We start from the raw sequence: 22081 nt of genomic DNA, 5'->3' as shown, positions 1-22081 counted from the left end.
CAACAAACTGCAAGCAATGGTGGTGTTTATTCAGTGGGAAGGCTTTTGGGTAGTTCCGGTGAGATGCTTTTTCAAGGAGCGATTGCATTCGTCAGCTTTCTTCCACTTTGTGTACGCAATTAAGGGGACCCATCCGAATTTTAAGTAGGCTTATTGCAACCTAACTGGGTGCAAATGCAAACGGACTTTGAGTTGGAACTCTTTGGACAGCCAACAGATAAAATTCCCACATTTCTGGCTTGATCATATAAAATGTAGGTTAGATTACATGTCTCACTAGGTAGCCAATTTTTACTGACTGTCAGATGGCCTGGGACCTCTGGATAGCCAGGTCCTGCATGGCGCTGCCCCATCAGGATGAATTCTTCATCCAAGAAAGGAAGGGACACTGGATGGAAGCAGTGGAATGGACACAAGGACATCTTCAGCTGAGGCGCTGCTGAAGTGAGTGAGTTTCCCTCATAGGAAGCTAATGAAGGAGAGATGTGAGGCTGCTTTCTGGCAGGGTCCATGCAGGCACTCTAGTTTGCCTTGCAGAAATTCCTGCTGGGCTTCAGGGCAACTCTAACAACAGAACTGGGAGGCCAGCATGAATCAGTGAAGGCCAAAGCCACTGGGAGGAAAGATGTCAGGGATGATGCACCAAACTGCCTGGGGAGGGAGAGGGCTTTCAGTTGAGGTGACTCCGCAGAAATCAAGAGAGAAATCCTGAATTATTTAGGTGGTTGAATGTGTAGTGCTGCTTGGGCCAGTGGGAAAAGACCAGTAATATTCCATGAGGCCAAGTCCAGGAGAACCTCTTCTTCCAAGTTCAGCTGCTTCTTTAACCAACAGTGGTTGCTGAAGTCAGCAGTATGTAGACAGGTGTTTCAGGCATGGGAAAATTTGCTTTCTTGAAAACTTCTCAGTGTTAGTTAGATCACATTATGGAAAATGGCAAAGGTGATGGTACTGAATAGACATGATTTGTTTCTTCAGACAGCTGTGGAGCAGGAAGTGAAGGGAACACCAGTTTGTTGCTCTATTTGCCCTTTAAATGGGTAGGAAGACACTTCCCTGTCTCTCATTTTTGAGAGCCAGTATAGGGCATGGGAATAGCAGAACAAAAGAGGTTGGCAGGGGAGCGAGCACGCTGCTAGCATGCCTAGAAATAGGTGGTCGTGTAGGATAGTCTGAGGAATAACGCAGTGGCTGTGAGATATCAGTGATGCTTGCGTGTATGTGGTTGAATAATTGAGGCCCCGTCTCCGCAAGGCACAGTCGGTATATGCGGAAGCCTCCAAGTCTGCTGAACTGGGCTCTGAATACAACAGCAAACCTGACTTTTGGAAGAGTTTTTATATAACTGATCAGCTGGCAGCATCCTAGAAATTGTACCAGAGAGGGGTCTTTAGGAAGGAGATGAGAAAGAGGGACGTTTGGTGACTTAAACCCATATAAAGAGACAAGTGCTAAGGCATTTGTGGGAAAAGCAGGCAAAAAAGGGGCTGTAACTCATAGGCTTGTCTTGCTCCGCTGCTCTGCGTGTTGCTGCTGAGTGGAGCTGAGAATAAATTTCTCCCTCCCTGGTGTTGAAGCTCTCCCAGCTCCATCTGGTTTCATCAATTCTTGTTACTTTGTCTACGGGTTCATTACAGCGTCCTGACATCTTCCTGGTATTGACAGCTCGGACCTGTGATGGGCCAGAACCTCACCTGGGGCAAATCAACCCTTGCATTCCTCTGAGCCACGCAGATTCGCACCAGCTGGGAAAGAGGAGCTGGTGCCAGGGAAGGGGCTCGCTGGGACTTCACTGTTGCAATCGATTTTGTATGGGAGAGGCTCACACTGTGCAGCGATGGTTCGGAGCCTAACGCTTCGCGTCAGCTGAGCACGCGGGCAGATTTGACTCGATGTAGTTGTCAGGCAGGGCTAGAGTTTAGCCTTGAGGTAAGTGTGCAGTTTCTCCTTTGTTTTGTTTTCATAAAAAACAGGCAGGGGTGTGAGGTTTCTGCAGCTGTATCACTGTGTCATCTTTTTGTTCCATTTCATTAGCGTCCAAAACTCCAGTGTGAACCAAGAAAAGTTTATGCCCTGGTTGGTTTTGGTTTGAGATTTTGAGTATCGAATTGTGATTTTTCTTAAAAACAGATGATATCTTGTTAGATTGAAATTTTCATTCCTTTTCAGTCTGAAAAAGCTTAGGAAAAAAAAAAAAGATTATTGCTTTTTAATTTTGGAAATTTTCCTCTCCTGTTTCTCTTCCTTTATTATGTCCCTTCCTGCTTATTTCAGTGACATCAGAAAACAAAGAAAAAAAGTTCATTTTCTTTCCACATTTGGCCAAAATGCAACATTTTGAATGTGTTCCAAATGTATCTTTTTTTCCAGAGGACACATAGATGAACCAGTCATATATTATGTATTTTAATGAGACTGAAATAAGCAGGTACAATGATACACGGGCATTTTGTGAAATGAGGAGGCCGAGCGGTCGCAGCCTGTGATGCACAGGCAGCCTCTGCGATACTCGGGCAGCAGTTACTGTTCTGGATTTTGCTTTCCGATGGATGCGTGGAAAGGGATGAGCAAAGCGTGACCATGCTGTAGCTTAAGGTTCAGCCCTGCTGCTCGCAAAGCGGCCAAGACCCGGACCCCACGGCTCAAAGCTCCTGAATAGCAGCGGGACGACCACATGGCCTTGGAAAAGCCCGATAAACTCCGCCAGAAAGGCAGTGTGCGGAGACTGAGAAAATAGCATTGCACCAAGCGCTTCCAGGCGAGAGTACATGCCCCAAGGCAAATATTATGAGTATTTAACGTTTATGGTGTGGCGACGCCTGGAGTCTTCCTCCAGGTATTGGCAACGCTATGCTCAAACGCAAAGCAGATACTGCACGCTCGGGACCGAGCCGAGCTGCCGTCCTGCTCGGGGAAGGACTCGGGGTGCAGAGCTCTGCGGGAGGCGGCGCTGAAGAGGGTCGTGAGTCAACCTCGGAGGGAGGCTATGGGGCTGGCTTCAAGTGCAACAGGCTGCTTTCACCTTGTATCCTGGCTTTGGAGCCCAAACGGATGCGTTTTGGAGCTTGCTTCCCTTGCAAATAACGGGTTAGAGGTTTTAAAAGTGGGAGGTGGGAGTCTCGCGTAGTCACCTGACTCCAGGAGCTGGGACTTTTAGAAGCAAACAAACAAGGAAAAAACCCCAGAGAAAACCAAGTGCCGTGAGACTTGGGATACGACTGTGGGAGTTGGCAACAGCAGGGAGATCAAAGAGGCGAGTTAGTCCAATAAAAGTGTAATAATGAACGATTTCAGCTGTCTGCTTATTGCAAACAGATGACATCTCCTAATGGGATGAGGTTCAGAGAAGCGGTTTCCCAACACCTTAGAGGATGGTCCTGCACAACGGCCCGTTCCCGCTCCTGCAGAAGAAGCGGCTCTTCCCGACCGCTGCGGGGCCGGAAAGGTGACCGGGAGAGCGGGGAGGGTCTCGTGCTTGGCCGGAGCGGCCGCAGCACCCTGGGAGGCAGCTCGCTCCTGAAACAAGCCAGGCTTTCTGCAAAGCTTCGGCCCGGGAGCCAGCGCGCGGAGGCCTCCCAGAAAACGCGGGGTTGCTCTTTACTTGGTATTCTGGCGAACATAAGCAACCCAGAAGAAATGCAGCCCTGTCAACACTTTCCCAGTGATATGAGCCTTTTTTTTTCTTCTTCTGCCTCCCCTGCTGCATTATTCACGACCATAAAATATTCACCGGCCTCCCTTCTCCTTCCTCCCCCACCAATGCAAAACAAAACCCCAAACAATAATTCAAGCCCCCTTCCTCCCCGTGTCTTGCAAAAGGCTAGGAAATAAATTTCTTGCCGTGGGTTGTTTTTATAGTGCACCTTCGTAGCGAGATTTAATCATGGAGGCCAATTTCACACTGCCTTGAAATGGACCCATAAACTTAGCTCGGCATCGAATTCCTCCCCTGCCCCTGCGCCGAGCCGCGCTCGCAGCCTGCCTTTCCAGCTCCGCTCCGCAGTGTCCCCGGCTTCACGGGGCTCGCAGGAGGAAAGCTCTGCCACCAGCCAAAACCACATTTTACAGGGTTTTTCCACAAGAAAGGCCAAAGCTGCACAGATCGTGCTCGCTCTGTACAAGTTGTGCATCGCCACCCGGAAAGGGTCTGATCCTGCCTGACTCATCCTGTGGAAGGCAGGGAGTCCCAGGCAAGTCGGGGCATTGCTCTTGGGTGTAAAAGCGGCGCTGGGGTGGGAGGCTGGGGATTGCAGTTACCGTCCGCTTGTCCGGGAGAGAGGTTTTGTTTCTTTTGACTGCAGGCGAGTCTTTGGGCATTGCAAAGAAAGTGCAAGGCCTGTGAGTTTGCCAGCAATTGCACCATCAGTCCCGGGGGACAGAGACTCAGCTGCATCTTATTGCTTGGGAGGTGAGTGCGAGCCACCTGCAGCACCCGCTGGCTCCTGCCTGGGCACCGTGCGCTCTCCTGCTGCCCTGGGGGGAGCTCGGCCCCCATCGGCCGACGGGGAGGGAGCCCACCAGCAAGAAAGGGATTGCTGCAGCAGGTCGGGGCAGTGATTTGGGTCTCACAACAACCCGCCTCTTCTCCTGGTTCATGCTGTTTCCCCATCAGGGCACTCATGGGATCAGGTCTTCCAGGCAGCACTACCTTTCTTGGAGATCAAAGCTACCATCACCGGGCCCCTTGCTGTCAGAAGGGGCTGCTCAGATGCTGAGTTTTGCTCAAGTTCGAGTTTGGGTGCATGAGACGGTGCAAAGAAAAGGTCCAATGTGTGGTTGGCAAGGTGGGATCTCACCTCCTGAATGGAAATGGAGGGGTTGAGCACGGTGCTCATGGGTGCATCCTACCTGGCTTTAATCCAGCAGGCATAGTGTGGACGCGTGTGACTAATGCAGGTGCTTATGGTGGTGAGATCAACCTCTGAGCCAGGCAAATTAGTAATCACTGGAGAGGAGACGGCAACTGTACATCATGTTTTGCTCTGTGCCAGGTTGAGCGTGTACAGTAGGTCACTGGACTTGCCCTCTGCAAGGGTCTGTTCACTCCGCTGGTCCGAGGGAGCTCAGGGTGTCTAGATTTGATGCACATCACGTCAGATGGGTCTTACTCCGTCTCTCAGACCCCAGATGAATGGCTCGTGCCTACAGCAAAGCCCACGTTGCCTGGGCTGTGCTATAGCTGGTGCCTCGGCTGGCCAGAGTAAAGTCAACCTGGATGTATCAAGCCATGCTGGGACCTGGCCTTGCCCTGGGGTAGATGTACTCTTAGTTTTGGCCGATGCTGCCAATAGTTCTGCTTCCTCTCATCCTGCAAATCAAAGCGGGTCTGTCCCACTGCGAAACAAGCAGGTTGCATGATTTGGATGCTTTGTTTTAAACCTCAAGTCTTTTCCTTAAGTCTTTAAAATCTGGTTACTGCCTTCTGCATGCACAGGTACATGGCTCCAGGGGGGGTTTCTGTGGGTGACTCTAACAGCCCTTTTGCAGCACAAGACCTGACCAATATATGGGAAAGGAAGAATCACCATAAGCTTTTTCTGGTTTTAGCAGTTTTAATTTAAAACAAGTTATTAGCTGGGAAACACAGCCCCTCCCCCCACTTGGGTAAACATACATTTTAATATGTTTCAGTGAGGAAGGGGTGAGCGATAGAAGTTTCCATTGATTTTATTTTATTTTCCTAGATTAAAAAATATTAAAAATGTGTAAATAAAATGCTCCATTGCAAAAATGCTGGTCTGTTTTCCCAAAGCAAGGCGGGGAGCTAAATTGAAATATAACCTTCTAGGGTGATCTCTTAAAGTGAAACCAGTTTCAATGGGATTTAAGTGCCTCCCTCCACCCACAGTCTCCCTGCTTGAATATTTATGTTCTTATGGAGTGTGACATGGTTTTTTTTTCTTTTCTTTTTTTTTTTTTAATATTGCACGATATAATGAATCAGAGTTTTGTAGCCACAGCAGTGAATTTATGGTGCTACGTATGTGTCATGAATAATGCTGAAGTTTCCTGGTTTTAATTAAATCGGTTCCATTTATGATACTGCTCTGTTGCAACAGTGCGGCAGGAGGCAATGCCCACAGGACACCTTCGAAATGTGTGCTGTCAGGAGACACTGGTCGTGACTCTGCCTCCTCTGTGCAAGAGCTGGCTGGAGCCAGAAACAACAAGCCCTGGTTTTGTGTGTGTCTCCATCTCTCCCTCTCTGTCCTGACACATCTTGGTCCTAACCTTCAGGCATCTTCCAGCATTCTAGAAGTGGTATTAGACCCCCACTGGGAAATATTACCAGTTGCAACCACATGAATAGCAACTTTTGTGGGATGGGCGAGTAGCCACCATATATTACAATGGTGTGACCACAAACTCATCGTCACAGTAATGGGATGCAAACGCTACTTGTTGGAGGAGCCTAGTTTAACAGTTCTTCTCCATTGGCTTTTCGGGGAGTGACAGCCTGACTATACCGAAAGTAGACAATCTGGCTCTTGACCTTGACCTTGAGTAATCATGCCACTGGTTGGTGAGATGAGGTTTGGCAGCACTGGCATGCACTGCTCACTGCTTTCTCCACCATGGAGGGTACCTGAGTAGCTCTCAGGCACCATGCTAAATCATGTGATTCCCAAAGAGATCTTACTTGCAAGCTCATGGTGGCTGTGGGTTCAAATGTTGTCACTAAGTAAACGAAGGTGCAAAGCGATACCTACCTGACTTCCAGGAGCACCTTGCAACTTCCACTGAGCATCTTTGTCCAAGGACTGGCCAAAGCCAGCACAGTCCTCATGGCCATTGCCTTGCAGCACAGAAGCAGGACACACCAGGAGGGGGTACACCACAGAATTGCCATTGCTCAGAAATCAGTAGCCAGACTCTGCCTGCTTCTGCTAATGAGATTTTTTTCCTGGTTTCTTTTCTGGTGTATTTTTAGGAGCACTTCTGGAGCTTGGACAAGACTGAAAATAAGATTCCACCACAGCTTATCCTCCAGATCTGGGACAATGACAAGTTCTCTTTTGATGACTACTTGGGTAAGTGGGGAGATGTTTTTGGCGCCATCACTGCTGATGCAGACGCAAAGCAAGCAATTATTGAATCCTTTCGGGATATGAAGAAAATCTAACAAGACCAGTTCAGACCACTGATCAGGATTCAGTGACAGAATAGTTCAGGACTGATGATAAGTGGTTTGTATTAGGCAGATTTCCAGTCTCAGCCTACAGTAGACTGTTTCTGGGCTGACATAAACTGTCAAGAGCATCATCAAATCCAACAGAGCCACCATCTTCCAGGAAGGCCAAACAGGGATTATACCATTCACTCAGTCCTTTGACTCTTTCCCTTAAATATCCATAAGGGAGCAGACCTTTCCCCTAGAGTTTCCCATAAATTTCTCCTTGTTTGTGGGTGGGTTGTTGCTTCCAGTGCTGTCTCCATAATAAGGGAAAATTATTGGCCTCAATCCTCTTTATAACCCATTTTATATCCTCTACTTGTAACCACTTTATATGTCTCCCTTCAGTCTGCTCTCCTCCTGAAAAAGCACGTCTGCCCTTGCAGCCCTTACCAGCTCATTTCCATCCTGGTTGCTGTGTCCTTTCAGACAGGACCTTAAGATTTCAGGGTCCCGCCTGCTTCGCATGGACCTGCATCAAGGCTAACCTCGTATTTCAGCTGAGACCATCAGACAGAACCATTGTCCTGTCTTGCTTTAATTGGGATGCTTATGTATAAACACAGCTGGATCGAGCACTTGCCTCTTCCAAGGCTGGCCTAGCTAATCAATCTCACCAATCGAGGTTTAGGCCAGGAAGGAAAAAAACCCCTCTAATATGAAAAATAGCAGAGCAATGCAGTAGATTATCTGTGCAGAAGTTGGAGGGTTCAGAATTAGCATTTTTTCTGATTGGATCTTGTTCTACCTTTGTTTTTGTCACTAAAGAAACTTCAAATGTCAGAAACTTCACTAAGCAAGTATGCGATCAAGATCCTTTTAAACCCTTAACCTGTAATCCGTTTGGCTGGGTCTTTTGTTCTCATTCACTATCTCTAAAAGCTGTGTCTCTTCTCTACTGTAAGGTGCATTCCCCCACACATCACAAGCTCTTGTTCACTCTCCTCCGTACAGCAGCCAACATCAAATTCCTTGCAAATTCCAACAAATAAAAATGGTCCTTGGCTTTTGTATAGCACTTTTCATCAATGGACCTCAAAAATGTTTGGCAGCAAACCTGATTTCTCCTGTTATTGTCCTTGGACACAAGAAACCATGGCACAGAAAACCTAAAGATACAAGCGTATTAGTGAATGTGATTCATCCGTTGCAGTGTAAAAAGCTGCTGTCCCCCAGCTGAGCTTTAGTAACAGACCTGGTGCATGTTCTTGGCCCTTCCCAACTGTAAGGTAAAATAGTGTAGCAGAGTAAATTAAATGCACGCACTTTAAGCTTACACATTTCACCTTGAGACTGATGTCCATTGCAACAGCTCAGCTGATAGGTGGTAACGTTCTCAGCCACTGCAGATAAACTATATTCATTCAATTTGCTATTCTGTCGTCACCCAGGAAGTCTATAGTAGAGAACTGAGCTCAGATTTCCTAAAGGTTAGGAAAATACACTAACTGTAGGGCCACTCTTTGTCTGCGAAGGAAGCTATTAATTTTGTGGGATATCATTCATATTTAGACTGCTGCAACTACTACCTTGGGCGGGACAATAAAACAGCGTGTCTGGAGATCTGTGAGCCTCCTGCCCAAAGCTCTTATACTGACTGTGCTGTGGATGCATTCAGTTTGAGTTTCACCTAAATGTCTTAGTCTTCACTGAAAATCCCAGTCTGCCTGTTTGATCTCAGTGCAAACCATCCAAAGTTATAGCTGCATACAGACAACTACGGGGGTAAAGTAGGTAAATGATAAGTGTAGCTTTCATTAGACTTCTATTAGATCTTGGTTAGTGATGAAACTCAATATAGACACCCAATGGAGATATAAATGTGGTCCTGAGTGCCTATTGGACATTTTTCACCTATAGAATTCAAAGTGCTTTGCAAAATGAGCTATAAGTGTGTGGATTTGTGTGCTCCCTCCCTTGGACCTTCCCATGGGTACACCCATGCTGTGGGCTAAGCATGCATTCTATGCAGTCGCTCTCCAGACCTGGCTGACCTCACTCCACAGTTGTAACAACTCATCCTGTTTTAAGCATCCCACCTCGCTGTGAATTTTAGAAATGCCTTGGAGTAGGTCCACCAGGACAACCTGAATAGCCAAAGTACTCACCAGCCCAGCCAGTCAGCAGATAGTTTGCAGGGTCTAGCAACCTCTCCTAGAAGGACTTCATGGTTACCACAGCAAGAAACAGTGGGATACCTTTTGGACCAGAGCTCAGGTCTTCCTACGCGCAGTGGTGATGCTGAGTGCTCAAGTTCTAGGCAGAGCCAGGGGCTAAAACCAGTGCTATGCTTGGAAAATAAGACCACACTTGAATCTGCTCTTCCCCTTGCTGTGTGGGTGTATGCCCAAGCTCTCTGAGGTCACGAGGGTGCCATGGCAAGTGTTTCTAAGCCTTCAGGGAAATACTTCTTGCTTTAAGGACCTGTTACACCAAGGCGTCTTTCTTGTAACATTCCTCCTTGCAGGCTCCATTCAGATGGATCTCAACCGGATGCCCAAACCTGCCAAGACTGCCGAAAAGTGCTCCTTAGAGCTAGTAGACGAGACCTTGTCTTCAGGACGTTTTGTGTCACTCTTTGAGCAGAAAACCGTCAAGGGTTGGTGGCCCTGTGTTGCTGAGCAGGATCAGAAGAAGATCCTGGCAGTAAGGACTTTCATGCTCTTTGGCAACATCTTTACGCATTTTCCTGTGGGGGGAACTCACTAAAAGTGTTGAGGAGGGAAGCGGCTGGGCCAAACTCATGCAGGAAGCCATGGTCAGGGCAGGAAACTCAGTTTTGGACTTCAGATCTGGGATTTGTTACAGCATGATGTAAATGCCTTAGGACAAGTTCTTTGTCTTTTTGGATTTTGCTTCTGTGTTTTGGAATGTGCCAAATAATTTGACACTCTGTCACGTGTATTCTTAATGCTATTGTGTTGTGACTAGCAGTATAGGAAGGATTCAGTTGTCAGGCTAATATATTTAAAGGTAAGTGTCCGGGCTCCAATGTGAATTAGTGGCAACCATTCAGTACAGGTAGTGGAACTTGTATAGTGAATGAAGTCATCCAATATAGAGCCTCAGTTCAGTTGCCTAAGCTTGGGTGTCAATGACGTCTGAGGTGTCTGGGATGACTACCCAGATCTAGCAGACAGGAGACAGGACTCTGAGGGGAATGACAGGACGTGCCACAGAGTCTGAAACGCTACGAGGTGCCCATGTTTAAGTGCTGACGCCTGACCTAGACTCACCTGCCTCAGTTGCCTTACTTGCTTCAAAGTGAAATGAATCGCTCTCCAGACATCATCAACGAGGTTCAAATAGATCTCCAGGGACTACAGTGGGATCCTGGACACTTCATGCACCTGTACATAGACACTTTGTGCACCAGAGTATAGACATATCATGCACCTGTAGTTAGACAGCTACAGTGAACAAACTGTATGTTATAGTCCTGGTCCCTGAGACCTTGGAGTCTAAGTTGCCTGAGGCTAGGTGATGATTTCCTCAGAAGTATTACTTGATACCAGCTTTACGTAGATAATAACATGGGTTTGTAAGTCCCAGCTTGTAGCTCACGAGCAAGTTTCTGGAGACTAGAAAATCAAATTGCTCCACATACTAATCTCAGTCATGGGATATAGGTAGCCCCGGTCCTGCAGACCTGTGTAATTATAAACTTTGATACTTGGTTTGCTGGGAATCATCACCATTATTGGCTTATTATCCATTTTCCTGTCATACCTTCCAGCATCTAAACTCCTCTCCTAGACCTTTGAATTCTTTACATGTACAGCAGGGACACCAGCTTAGCTAATGATAATGTGGGGGAACCTGACAGGGCCTCAGTTGTTTTGATGGGAGGAAGATCAGTTTCAACAGGCTGGAGCACATCCATGTCCTGTCTAATATCTCCACTCCCATTCTGCAACGGTGGTCTTTGCTGCATAGGAATATTGCAGTGGGCAGGTGTAGAAATCCGGCCTTACTGGCCTCCTCATGGTGCTTATAGGTGGTGGTTGGGTTACACTTGAAGTATTTTTTTCTTTTCCCAATTAGTGTTTTGCATCATAAATTCATTTCTCCTCCTCCCCCTCCCTTTTTTTTTCAACCCACACAGGGTAAATTGGAAATGACTTTGGAAATTGTAGCAGAACAAGAGCATGAAGAGCGGCCAGCTGGGATGGGTCGTGATGAGCCAAATATGAATCCCAAGCTGGAGGACCCCAAGTAAGAGCATCTTGAATGGAAAAATAACCATCAGGGCACAGAGTTCTTAAGGAGCAAATTAAAAACCTGGGATCCTAGCCTGAGACACGACAGTTTGCAATGGGCTTGTTCCAGTTTAGGTTCCATTTCTTGAGTGCTGTGCTCAGACTGTAGAAGCTGAGACAGTCCAGGGCGGCTGGGGGTTTGGCCTGGACAGCCAAGGAAGCCAGCTGACATCATCTGTCCAGGGGAATATGGGTTTCCAGGGTGTTCAGCCAACTCGTTACAGTGGGGCATCCCAGTCAGGGTGGTGGTCCTCCTTTGGGATGCTCGGTCCTACCAGGAAACTTAGAAGTGACCTCAATTTTTCTTGGCTTCAGACGCCCAGAGACCTCCTTCCTGTGGTTCACCTCCCCGTACAAGACCCTGAAGTACATCCTGTGGCGGCGGTACAAGTGGGTGGTTATCTTGGCCATCGTGCTCTTCATTTTGCTGCTCTTCCTTGGGATCTTCGTCTACGCCTTCCCGGTATGATGGGTGTGGGAGAGGGGAGGAGGGGGGATGAATAAGCCCCACCAGGTGTTCCCACCAGTACAGTGCCAAGTCTCAGTGGCTGCCCAGCCTCAGTCTTGTCCGTGCACGTGCTTGCTCTGCCTTGACAGAGATGGTCCTGGTGCATGCGACTGCAGAGTCCCGCGTTGGTCCCAGGGGAACAACGCTGTGGACTGTTGTGGGCCAGAAGCAGAGATTGTGCATCTGCTGCAGAAGCAGCGCGAGGCGCGCACCTCTTCGTGCCTGTGTTTCGATTCCTGCCTAACAACGCCAAGGTTAATTGATTGTTTCCAAAGAGACATTCAAGCGGCTGATGTCAGAGGTGTTGCAGGGTCGGTGGGAAAATCCCCAAGAAAAACGCAGCCTAATTAGAAATCCAGCCATTTTACAGGGCTGAGCAGTGGCAAAAAATATATATCAGTCTGTAATTGTTTAAAGATGCAGGCTAGCTTATAGGCATTTGGGCAGCCCCGTCTCTCATTATCAGGGCTTGGAACAGTTTATGCCAATATAATGTCTCAAACAAGGGGGAAGCTTTCCACCTCATTAATCAAGAAAGTGGCTTTTTCTTGCCCTGCTGTCAGTTCCACTGGCAAAACAAAATAAATAAATAACGGAGCCCCAGCCTTCCAGTTTGGCATAGGATGGATTTTTGTATCCTCCTCTGTTTCTACGGCACCGGAATAAGTCATGACGGCTTTTGAATGCCGTTTCCCCTCCTACCGGACTGATAAGAAAAATGACTCGCCTCTCTCTTTCCAGCACTTAACAAATTCAGCGCTTGTATATGAAAATTTTTTTTTTTTTAGAAAAGAACTCATTAGGGTAATTTATACCTTGGTATGAGAGAACGTGGCTGCCTTCCACAGATGGCTTCGTGTGTTTGCAATGTGCAACTAAAAAGCGAGGTGTGGAATTTCTCCTCACCATTGTAATCACTTTCAGATGATTTGAAATCATGCATGCTCAGTTGTTCCCGTCGAGAAAAATGGGACGGCGTTAGATCACGCCTCTCTCTGTCTCCGTATCCTCATATCCATGGGAAGGGCTGGAATACTTCTCTTGCTGGAGAAGCAATTCCTTAGGTGCTAAGTAGTAAGAAGGAGGAAATAATTGTTCAAGCGCAGATTTCTGCTCCATCGCGTCCTCCCTGCCCTATACTCCAAGCCATTCGTGGAGACTCCCCTTTATGTCAAGTAGCAGAAACCAAACCTTTTTGACCAAGAACTCAGTGTTTCCCTGAAGCTGCAAGTGGCTTTGCGTTCGTTCCAGTGGTATCATACAAAAGCAATGTTAAGAGAAGCAAAAATTCACAAACTATAAATATTGATTTACACTCATTATTACTTGGGATTTTTCCCTGTTTCCTAGCTAAATGTTGTAGTATTTAATTTCGTTTTGGTCAGGTCAACTTTTAGTCATATTTCTAAAAAGTAAGGCCATGTTTCATGGAATTTTTCTGTTTTTATGCATTTGGCCAGCTTCCCCTAAATTTTTGAGGTCGCTGGTTCTGTATCTATTTGTAGATTTAGTTGCTCTCCCGTTTCATCAAACACTAAGTTTGGCAACAGCGCTGGTGATGGTTTGTGCATGAAGGATGCTGCTGGCACGCCGACCTTCTGGCTGGGCTCGTCGTTACAAGCCTGATTAAACACAGCGAAGAACAATCCCCTCTCAGTTCTGCTCCGACTTGCGTGCCAGGAGCACCGTCAGGTCCCATTTAAAATAAGGGCCCTGTTGCGGTAGGTGCTGTGTCCGTGATGGTGCCACTCCACGTGTGCAGCTTCAAGCTCACGAGCAGGAGCTCGAGGGTCTTCTGGCCACCCAGCCCCTCTCATCCCAGTCAAAGGGGTGGCTCGTGGGTGGTGGCAGGGGAAGCTCCAGGGAAGGCCACGAGGGCGCATGGCCCTCAAGCTACCCAGACGGAGGGGACAGGAATACAGGGCTGTCCATAGCAGCAGGGGTGCACGTGGAGGTGACGTCACTGATTTTCTACTTCTGTTGATCTTTTTGCTATGGCCTTGCATGAGCTCTCATTGGAAGCTTTCTGCTTATTGTGAGCTCCACTGGGACCTCCTGGGCCCTTTCGGTCATCACTTTTCAGGAGCTAGTCCTCGGCTGAGCAGGAGCCCCAGGACCTGCACGTGGCCTGAAAAAGCCTGTGCGCAGTGTGAATTCCCTGCCAGCGTGCAGTCTTAGGAGGCAAGGACCGAAAGCAGGGGATGGGGACGTAGGGAGTTTAGAAGACCTTGAGCTACTGGTTGAACAGGCATGATTTTAGGAAATGCTTCAGCGAGCGCCAGTGCCCAAACGAGCCCACCCAAAGTGCTTACGAAGGGGGACTGAGCCACCTCTGTGGGAGAAAGGAGCCCAGCTCTGCCTGGTCAGCCTGCTGAGACACGTGCGGTTCCCAGTGCACCAGGTAAACATGTCCTGCATGCCCCGGAGGGGCCCAGAAGAGCCCCTGACCACTGAGGAGAAGAAGCACCTATCTCCCACCATGGAAATGGAGGTGTCCAGTGTGGGACCCTTCTTACGAGGTGCTCAGTGCGAGGCACAGCCGTGGATGCGGTGCTGTCGCCTCCTGTTGTGTGCTGGGTTCCTTGCGTCCCTACCTCTTCTTTTGTAACGCTGCTGTAGGTCAACCCTGCTTTCTTCAGCCTAGAGTGGTCTAATGAAGCTTAGCTCAGCCGTGATGCTCTCATCTCCACCTGGGAGTGTCGCATGCCACGTGCCAGCCGCTGCGGGTTGTCTGCTTTCCAGCCAGGGATGTCTCAGCCCTGGCTCCAAACCTGGTTGTGTTTGGACTCTACCTGAGGACGCTGAGCTAGGATACCTTCGGTGAGAAATATGCATACGCAGCATCCACTGGGACACTCACCATGCTCCCTAGCTAAGCTAACCCTGTATACGTTGCCCTTCCATCTGAGACAGGAATCTCACCTGAAAACAAACCCAGGGCATTTCCATTGGCTCTCAGCATAAAAATGGGATTTTTTTGATTTATTCCTATTCCTCATGTAGTGCTGAAAGCGTCAGACCGCAGTCCCAGCTTTGCAGCCAGCGCAGTTCAGGAGTATGAGCCCGTTGCAGAGCCACGGGCTCCCACCTGTCTCAGCGATGGATGGGCCGATGTGCTTCCCAGCACTGGCTGGACTCGGGCTTCTCCATCAACGTAAAGAAGCCGACGTCTTGGTCTTGTTCAGAATAGCCAGCAAGTGAAGTTTTACAGACCAGGGAAGCATTTTGCTCGTTACACAAAGAAACAGAATAGTCTGCAAAATAGGCAAGGCATTTAAAGCTACTTTAGCGACCAGCACCTGCTGGAAGCAGAGGGAATCGGAAACCGTTGAAGTTGCGTGCTTGTGTGCTTCCCTGTTCGCAGGACACAGTCTCTGTGACCCCGTTTGCCCCGTTCCTCTTGGGGCGAAAAGCTTGCGTGATTGCCCAAATTGCCTGCGCATCTGTTTGTCTGCACGTAACCCCCGCACACTGATGAGCCAGCCCGTCCGTGTAGTGCTCAACCAGCCGTGGAGCTTGGCCCCTGTCCAGAGCGAGGGGGAGATGTGCCGGTGGGGAAAGGGCTGGTGGCACTTGAGGAGGAAGAGGAGGTTCATCAGAACATACGGGGAGCATTGCAGGAGGGGAAATTCAGGCACAAGCCCATGAAGAATCAGTCTTCATTAGCTCTGCTGTTCACAGAACAACTTGTTTTAGCGGCTGAGAGGTCATTTCCAACAGAAAAGCCTTTTGGTTTTGGTTGGAAAACTGCATGATATTGCAAATTTCCATAAAAAGTTGTCTAGTTTTACAAAAATGGGAAAAAATGTTGAAAATCTGATATTCTGAGGTTCTTCATTTTTACTGGGGCTCTTCCACCTAGTCTTAGTGTCAGGTTGCTTGACAGTTTGCATTAACTTTCTTTACAGAGTGGTTGTCATTATGGTCTGTACAAGCTAGGACTGGGAACGGTATTCCTTGGATATTTCCTATATGATTTCCTTACGTGGTCCTTATATTTAACTTGACATCAGAAGATTCTTTAAACAACAGACGAAAGTATAATAAGATCCAGTAGCTGGAAGTCAAAGTTAGAGGAGTTATTCCAGTGGAAATAGGATGCTAATTTTTGAGAGGAAGGGTAATTAACCATTGCAACAATTTGCCAAAGGCTGTGGTAAATTCATCATTTTTTGAAAGGTCCACGTATTGAGATTGAATGTCTTTCTAAAAGATATGCTCTAGTTCCACCACGTATTCCTGTCCAGCAGTGTTCATTTATGGCACATTGAGGGGCCTTTTGGAAAGACTCGCTGACTTCATTGGACTTTTCATCTGATTTTGCAACAGCTGAGAAGAGTCTCAGGCTGATGCTAGACAGAAAGTCAGAATGAAAGATCATAAAGTCCTGTCTGGGCTTCTGAATCTGTAAAGTATAGGGAATACTGTGGTTAAGATATCTGCCCGAAGCAGTGATTATTGTAAAGATTTTAGTGGCTTCCACCATAGAAAAATGTAACATGACTTCCAGCTGGATTCAGCTCTGTTTTGCAGTACCATGAAAATGTTTACTACCTTTTAAAGCTCTATTTGTGTTCTGCAAGCCCAGCTTTGCTTCCATTGCCAGTAATTCTAATTACAGCTTGCTTTCTGCGCTGATTGATAATCCTGCTTGGCTTTCAACACTTTGTTAATACAAATTCATAGCTGGACAGAAAACTTGCTACCCTCCAGAATGCAACCAGTCAAATCATAAAAAATAGAGGAGTATTTTGGAGGATAGACTGAAAGACAAATGGATGGATAATTAATTAGAAGGTTATATTCCACTGGAGGCTTTTCTAATGACTTCTGGTAAACTGCCTTAGCTTTGCTTACTTGATTTATGGCATTATTAGAAATCCTCAATTGGCAAACTGCCTCATAATTTGCTACACGTTGTAATTTATCAAGATGCCTTTGGTCAAACTTTACTTCTGTTTTTTTTTTTTGTTTTTTTCTTCTTCTCCAAAGAACTTGCTCATAACTAGCATTATGCTTTGTTTCCAGAGTTGTTTTTTTAAAGCGACGGAGTGATAGAACATCCTGTACCAATTAAATTCAATATGCTTGGATGGAACTTCCAAATTTGCTAGTACGTGTGTGCGGGTGCGGGTGTGTGAATCAGAGCTACTTTAAATAGAGCTCTTTTCAAATGACCTAAACATGCGTCTTCAGATATTATTTTCCTTGTGGTCCTGATAAGCAGCATTTACACAGCTCATTCTTTTTCACAGTGTTGCCATCTTCTCCCCTTTCGAGGAGGGAATTGCACGTGTAATAGGCTAAAATATTGCGACACCTCATTTTCTCTAGCACCCTCCTTGCAGGATGCTTCCCAATTCAGCCAGGATGGGCAGAGCACAGTACAGATCCCTGCAAATGATCCCGGGAAGACCTTGCCTGGCGTGTCGGCTTGTTAGGAGCAATCATACGCCAAATGTTGACACTGAAGCAGATGGGTGAGGTGCTAAGAGGTGCAGATAGGGATGAGAGAAGATTTCAGCAGTAGGTTTGCATTTCTCCATTGCCTTTGGCAGCTCCTTTGGAAATAGTCCACAGATCTGCAGACTAGGTTCATACTCCGGTGCTCAGTCGGGATGGAGCAGGGCAGGAACCATCCTGTTGCTGTCCAGACTGGCTAATGGTTGGTATATTCCCAGGCACAGTTTTTGGTCCATGCAAAGCAGCGCTCTCCAGACAGTACCATAGCACAGCTTGGGGGATGCTCAGGGACTAGGGCCAGTTTCCGAAGGATCTGACCCAGCAGGCAGAGTGGATGAGGCCACCAGTTTTGGGGGACGGTGGGGAGGGGGAGAGTTTAGCCGTATGGACCTAAGAGCAGGCCCTGGTGAGTGAGGACAGACTCAGGGTTTCTGGAGGAGCAGCGAGAGCAGGGATGGGGGGGACACGGGGAGCCAGAGGAGAGGGGGAGGTTGGAGGAAGCCAACCAAGGACTGGAAATGTATCCTCAAAGCAAGTAGGCATGGGGCGCTGAGATGATGCTGGTGGAGAGGTGGCAAATTCTTTAAGGGTAAGAAGAGGTGGAAATTTATCTTAAGAACTGGTGGAAGGAGAAGTCGAAGTCCCAGCATGACTCCTGGTGCTTGCTGGCTGGTGTGCGTGACCGCTAGCTTCTGCTGGAAGCAAGCAAGCCCTGTTTTCCCACGTGTCTTGGGCTTTCTGCTGTCCTTGCTAGCGGGGATGCTCTCCTTGCTTCTTGTCTCTGAGGGCTCGGACTTCGTCGTGATACCTGACCGGCAGCCCTGAACATGCGGCCGCGGTCCTGTCCGCGGTTCTGTGCCGTACCCGAGAAAACGTTTTAACATCCACGTGCCGGTGTGCTGTACCTGCTTCAACTCAACTTTCCTTTCCCTTGGTTTTCCTCCCCTCCAGAACTACGCTGCTATGAAACTGGTAAAACCTTTCAGCTGAAGCTGTGCTGGCGAACGCCGGAAAGGTCCAGTGCCTGCCTGGGGATTTTGGAAATGAGTTACTGCTCTGCACTGGATCACATCAGCAGATGGAGAAGAAAAAGGAACACGCTTTCTCCGGCCCTAGGCTGCTGCCAAAATGAAGATATAACTTTCCTTGATGCAGTATGCAGAATACCACCTACAGCACTCGCCTCTGAAGCAGCACATAAGCAATACCTAAGTTGAAATATTTGTTATTTTACCTCTCTCTGTGTCTTTCTTCCTTTTAAGCTGCTCTGATTTGTAGACCTTGAATATCAGTGCAAAACTGAAGAGGGTGGGGGAGAAAAGGACCTTTTCGTATGACTTAATCATAGGCTGCAAGAGTATAAAGATGTTGCAGTCCTTAGTAGAGGAATTATGGGCTGCCGGTCTAAGCAGTAGATGCAAGCCAAAAACTCTCAGGTTCTGAGCGCTTTCCTTTGTGCTCTGACAAGTCGCAGTTTTCCTTTGCCATGCAATGTGTGTTACCTGGTTTATATGTAAAGTCTACTGAAGTCGGAATGTGCTGCACAGCCCGAAACCCGGGGCTGTCACGTCGCCTTCCCAAAGAGCGCGGGAACCGTGAGATACAGGACCCAGTGCGAGGCTCTGAGACACGAGACCTGAGGCAGGAATTGGTGGTGATTATAAGATTAAAAACTCCCGTCGAATTCTGTGCTCACGAAGGACCACGCAGTGTGGTCCAGGTTTTTTGGAGCCTGTTTTCCTTCTAAGCTGCTCTTTTACCTCTACAGTCCCACATGCCTCCCTTCAAAACCTGCATTTTGGTGGCAGAGTGGCAGTGGAGTCAGCCTGGCACCGGCTCTGAGAGCAACCCCAGGAGCAAAACCGTGCACGTGCACTTTGCTCTTCTCCCCTCTGATTACATGCAACCTCTGCAGCCATAATTAAGTGGACAATATTAGTCTTTATTCTCCTGTGCTCCCAAACATGCTTACGCCAAACCGTACAAAACCAGCCTGCAAAATAAGTTGTGAAACTCTCTGCTGCAGGACGCTGATGAGGCAGATAACCTGCAGCTTTGGGAGCAGGTTTGTTCGCTTTATGCTTTAAGAACTAAATATTAGGAGATGTATCCTGCGGGTCTTGCTCAGCACAGGCTCCCGCCAGAGCAAATGGCAGTTTTGACAGAACTGGGATGGCAGTACCGGGACATTTCTGCTGTTTTGTACGTGAACATCAAATTTAGTCCCTTGTCCTGTCCATCCGGCTCGCCGCTGCTGCGGTTAGGTGGAGCAACGTAGACTAATCGGGCTTTCTCATGCTTCCTGGCACTGGCTCTTGTCATGAGAGGGTGTTAAGCAAAACAGCATTAGTCTCAGATTTTCCTCCTGCATCTGTTCACCCTGCAAGGAGGCATCTCCCAGAGCGGGGATCCCGAGCTGCCTCTTGTGAGACTGCTGTCCTGCCGCTCTGGCATGGCTTGGCTTGTGCCACGGTCCCGCCAAAGTAAAAGGAAGTTTCCCTGCTGCCTTCAGCAGGATGAGACATTTCTTCCTCGGTTTCGTTTGTCCCCTGAAGCTGCTGTTACTCAACATGACACATGAGAGCAAGCAGCAGTGAAAAGTGATCCCGAGGGATCAATGTTTCTTGGGACAAGCTGTACTAATGTAAGCTCCTGCCCTGCTCCAGCAAAGCACTTAAGCATGTTCTTAGCAGAAGGCAAGGAAAAAGCACATTCTTAAGTGCTTTGCTGGATAGGGATGTGATGCCTTGAGCATTAAATCCCTTGTTATTCAGTGCTCTAACAACACCCAGCTTGCACGGGTCAGTTCTCTGCCGCTTGTGAAGATGGTGTCTTCAACCTGGAGGACATGCAGCTATGAAAATCCATCTTCGCTTCCGAGGTTTAACTGATTCAGTGTCCTACTTTCAGAAGTGGCTGATGCTTGGGAGGTAAAGTTGGCTCTGGGCTTGCGTGCCCCAGGGTGGGTGTTTCATTTTTTGCATTTGTTCAGTTTTTCCCTAGAAGCCTCCCAACATCACTCACGTCCACACCCCTGGTTATTAGCCATTATCAAACTACCAGCTCTTGGTCAAATTCTGTGCAATGCTTCCCCTCGAGGATCGGATGAGCTGAGGACAAAAGCTGCTTGGCAAAACTGGCTCTTCCTGGCTTGTGCTTGGTTTTGCACCTCTTTTTGATGATTTTTTTTTTTCCATAGCTGTTTTATGAAATGCTGGTGCCTGGGTGATTGGTTCTTGTACCACTTCTACCACGAACCAGCTCTGCTGGAGAGCCTGTAAGTCTTGCTGGCTACCTGCACACCTCGCTCTCCTGATCTGCAGTGGGAATCAAGCCCGTTAGTTCACCTCCTTGCCTCGGTTTGCGGAGTCTCTGAAATTTCCCATCTTGGCGTTATTACTCTGTGACCTCCACCTGTTTCAAAAGGAAAAATCTTGGTGCCCAGAGCCCCAAGCAGGTGGGTGATCCGTGCTTGAGTACAAAGCGCTGCTTATATCTGGGTGCTCTAGGGCCAAGTTTCACGCCACGAGACTCTGCGGGACTGTGTTGAGTCAAAGCAGGCTTGGGCATGTGAAAACGTCAGTTCAGTCCCTTCCGCGTTGCTGCTTGAACAGCCACCTCCATCCGTTTGCCTCGCTGTGGGCCCTCTGTATCTGGGTTGTGTCTCTCTACCAAAGCCGCCCGGGAGGTGGGGACTATGTCAAGTCCTCCCTGCGGCTCCCTGTCATTCAGGGGTTTGCAATGGCTGGAAGATATATGTATCACCTGTCTATGCCTTATATACAATAGTGCAGATTTCACTGTGGTTACAAATGAAATGCTCTGAAACCTTCTGCTTCCTGGTATGTTTTATTGTGTTGATGGTTGTGGCACCTTCCCTTCCTGCTGCGCGAGTGCAGAAAATACAGCTGGAAGGAACAGAATGGGGAAATGAAGTGTCCTCTCCTCCTCTTTTCTCTACTGCTGTTACAAGGAAGAAGAAGTAGGAGAAGAGACTGGAAAGTGAGGAGAAGGGAGGATAAAAGAGGGACCGAGGGTTGCAATACTCCTAGGTAATGCAGCTGCTCCCACAGGCTTTGCCCTCCTGCAGGAGCTGGGAAGGCAGAGAGAGTTCATCTCATCTGGCTGCCCCGGGCCGGAGACGGGCAGGTGTCGGGGACATTAAAGTGGACGGATACATATTGGGGTGAGCCTGAGCTATTGGAATGTAGATACCCAGCTCCTCCTGAAAAGGAGGCGTTTTCTCTCCAGAAAAGCATCTGTCTTAGAAAAGGGCTTTGTCCCCCTTTGTCCTCTTCCCACTTCTTGACTTTGCTCGGAAAGCAGCACGTCCTGCTGGGTCCGGGTCTGACCAAGCAATAGTTCTCCGACGGCCGGTTTGGAGCTGGTGGTCCTCGCTGCGGAGGGATGGGAGGCAGGAGAGCAGGGGATGGGTCTTGCACCCCGTTCCTGCAACGTGCCAGGCTGTAGAGGTGGGTGCTACGGCATGGGAAGGGGAGAGGGCAGGAGAACCCAGCCGTGGTTTCCCACGCGCGTGCCGCATAGCCCTCCCGCCTACGTGTGCGCGTGCACGCACGTAAAAGTTAATTACAGAGCGTTCCACTGCTTAAACGCTTTTGTGATGCTTGTTTTTCTATTATTTCCTTGGTCTTTAGCTTGATGCTGTGCATAATTTAA

General features: G+C 48.2%; 1 protein-coding gene across 1 annotated transcript in view; it reads left to right on the top strand.

Moving 5' to 3' along the window:
- Positions 1–21236, top strand: part of DYSF (dysferlin) — a 121497-nt gene extending 100261 nt beyond the window's left edge. Inside the window, exons 52-56 of the mRNA XM_067298412.1 lie at positions 6932–7031; positions 9642–9820; positions 11280–11389; positions 11749–11896; positions 18356–21236. Coding sequence (XP_067154513.1) covers positions 6932–7031; positions 9642–9820; positions 11280–11389; positions 11749–11896; positions 18356–18394 — 576 coding nt within the window. The 3' untranslated portion in view covers positions 18395–21236. The remainder of the gene's footprint in view (positions 1–6931; positions 7032–9641; positions 9821–11279; positions 11390–11748; positions 11897–18355) is intronic.
- The last annotated feature ends 845 nt before the right edge of the window (positions 21237–22081 follow it).

The sequence above is a fragment of the Apteryx mantelli genome, chromosome 5 (assembly GCF_036417845.1).
Source record: "Apteryx mantelli isolate bAptMan1 chromosome 5, bAptMan1.hap1, whole genome shotgun sequence".
NCBI classification, from domain to species: domain Eukaryota; kingdom Metazoa; phylum Chordata; class Aves; order Apterygiformes; family Apterygidae; genus Apteryx; species Apteryx mantelli.
The sequence above is the reverse complement of the archived record's forward strand: the minus strand, read 5'-3'. Positions and strand labels throughout refer to the sequence as shown.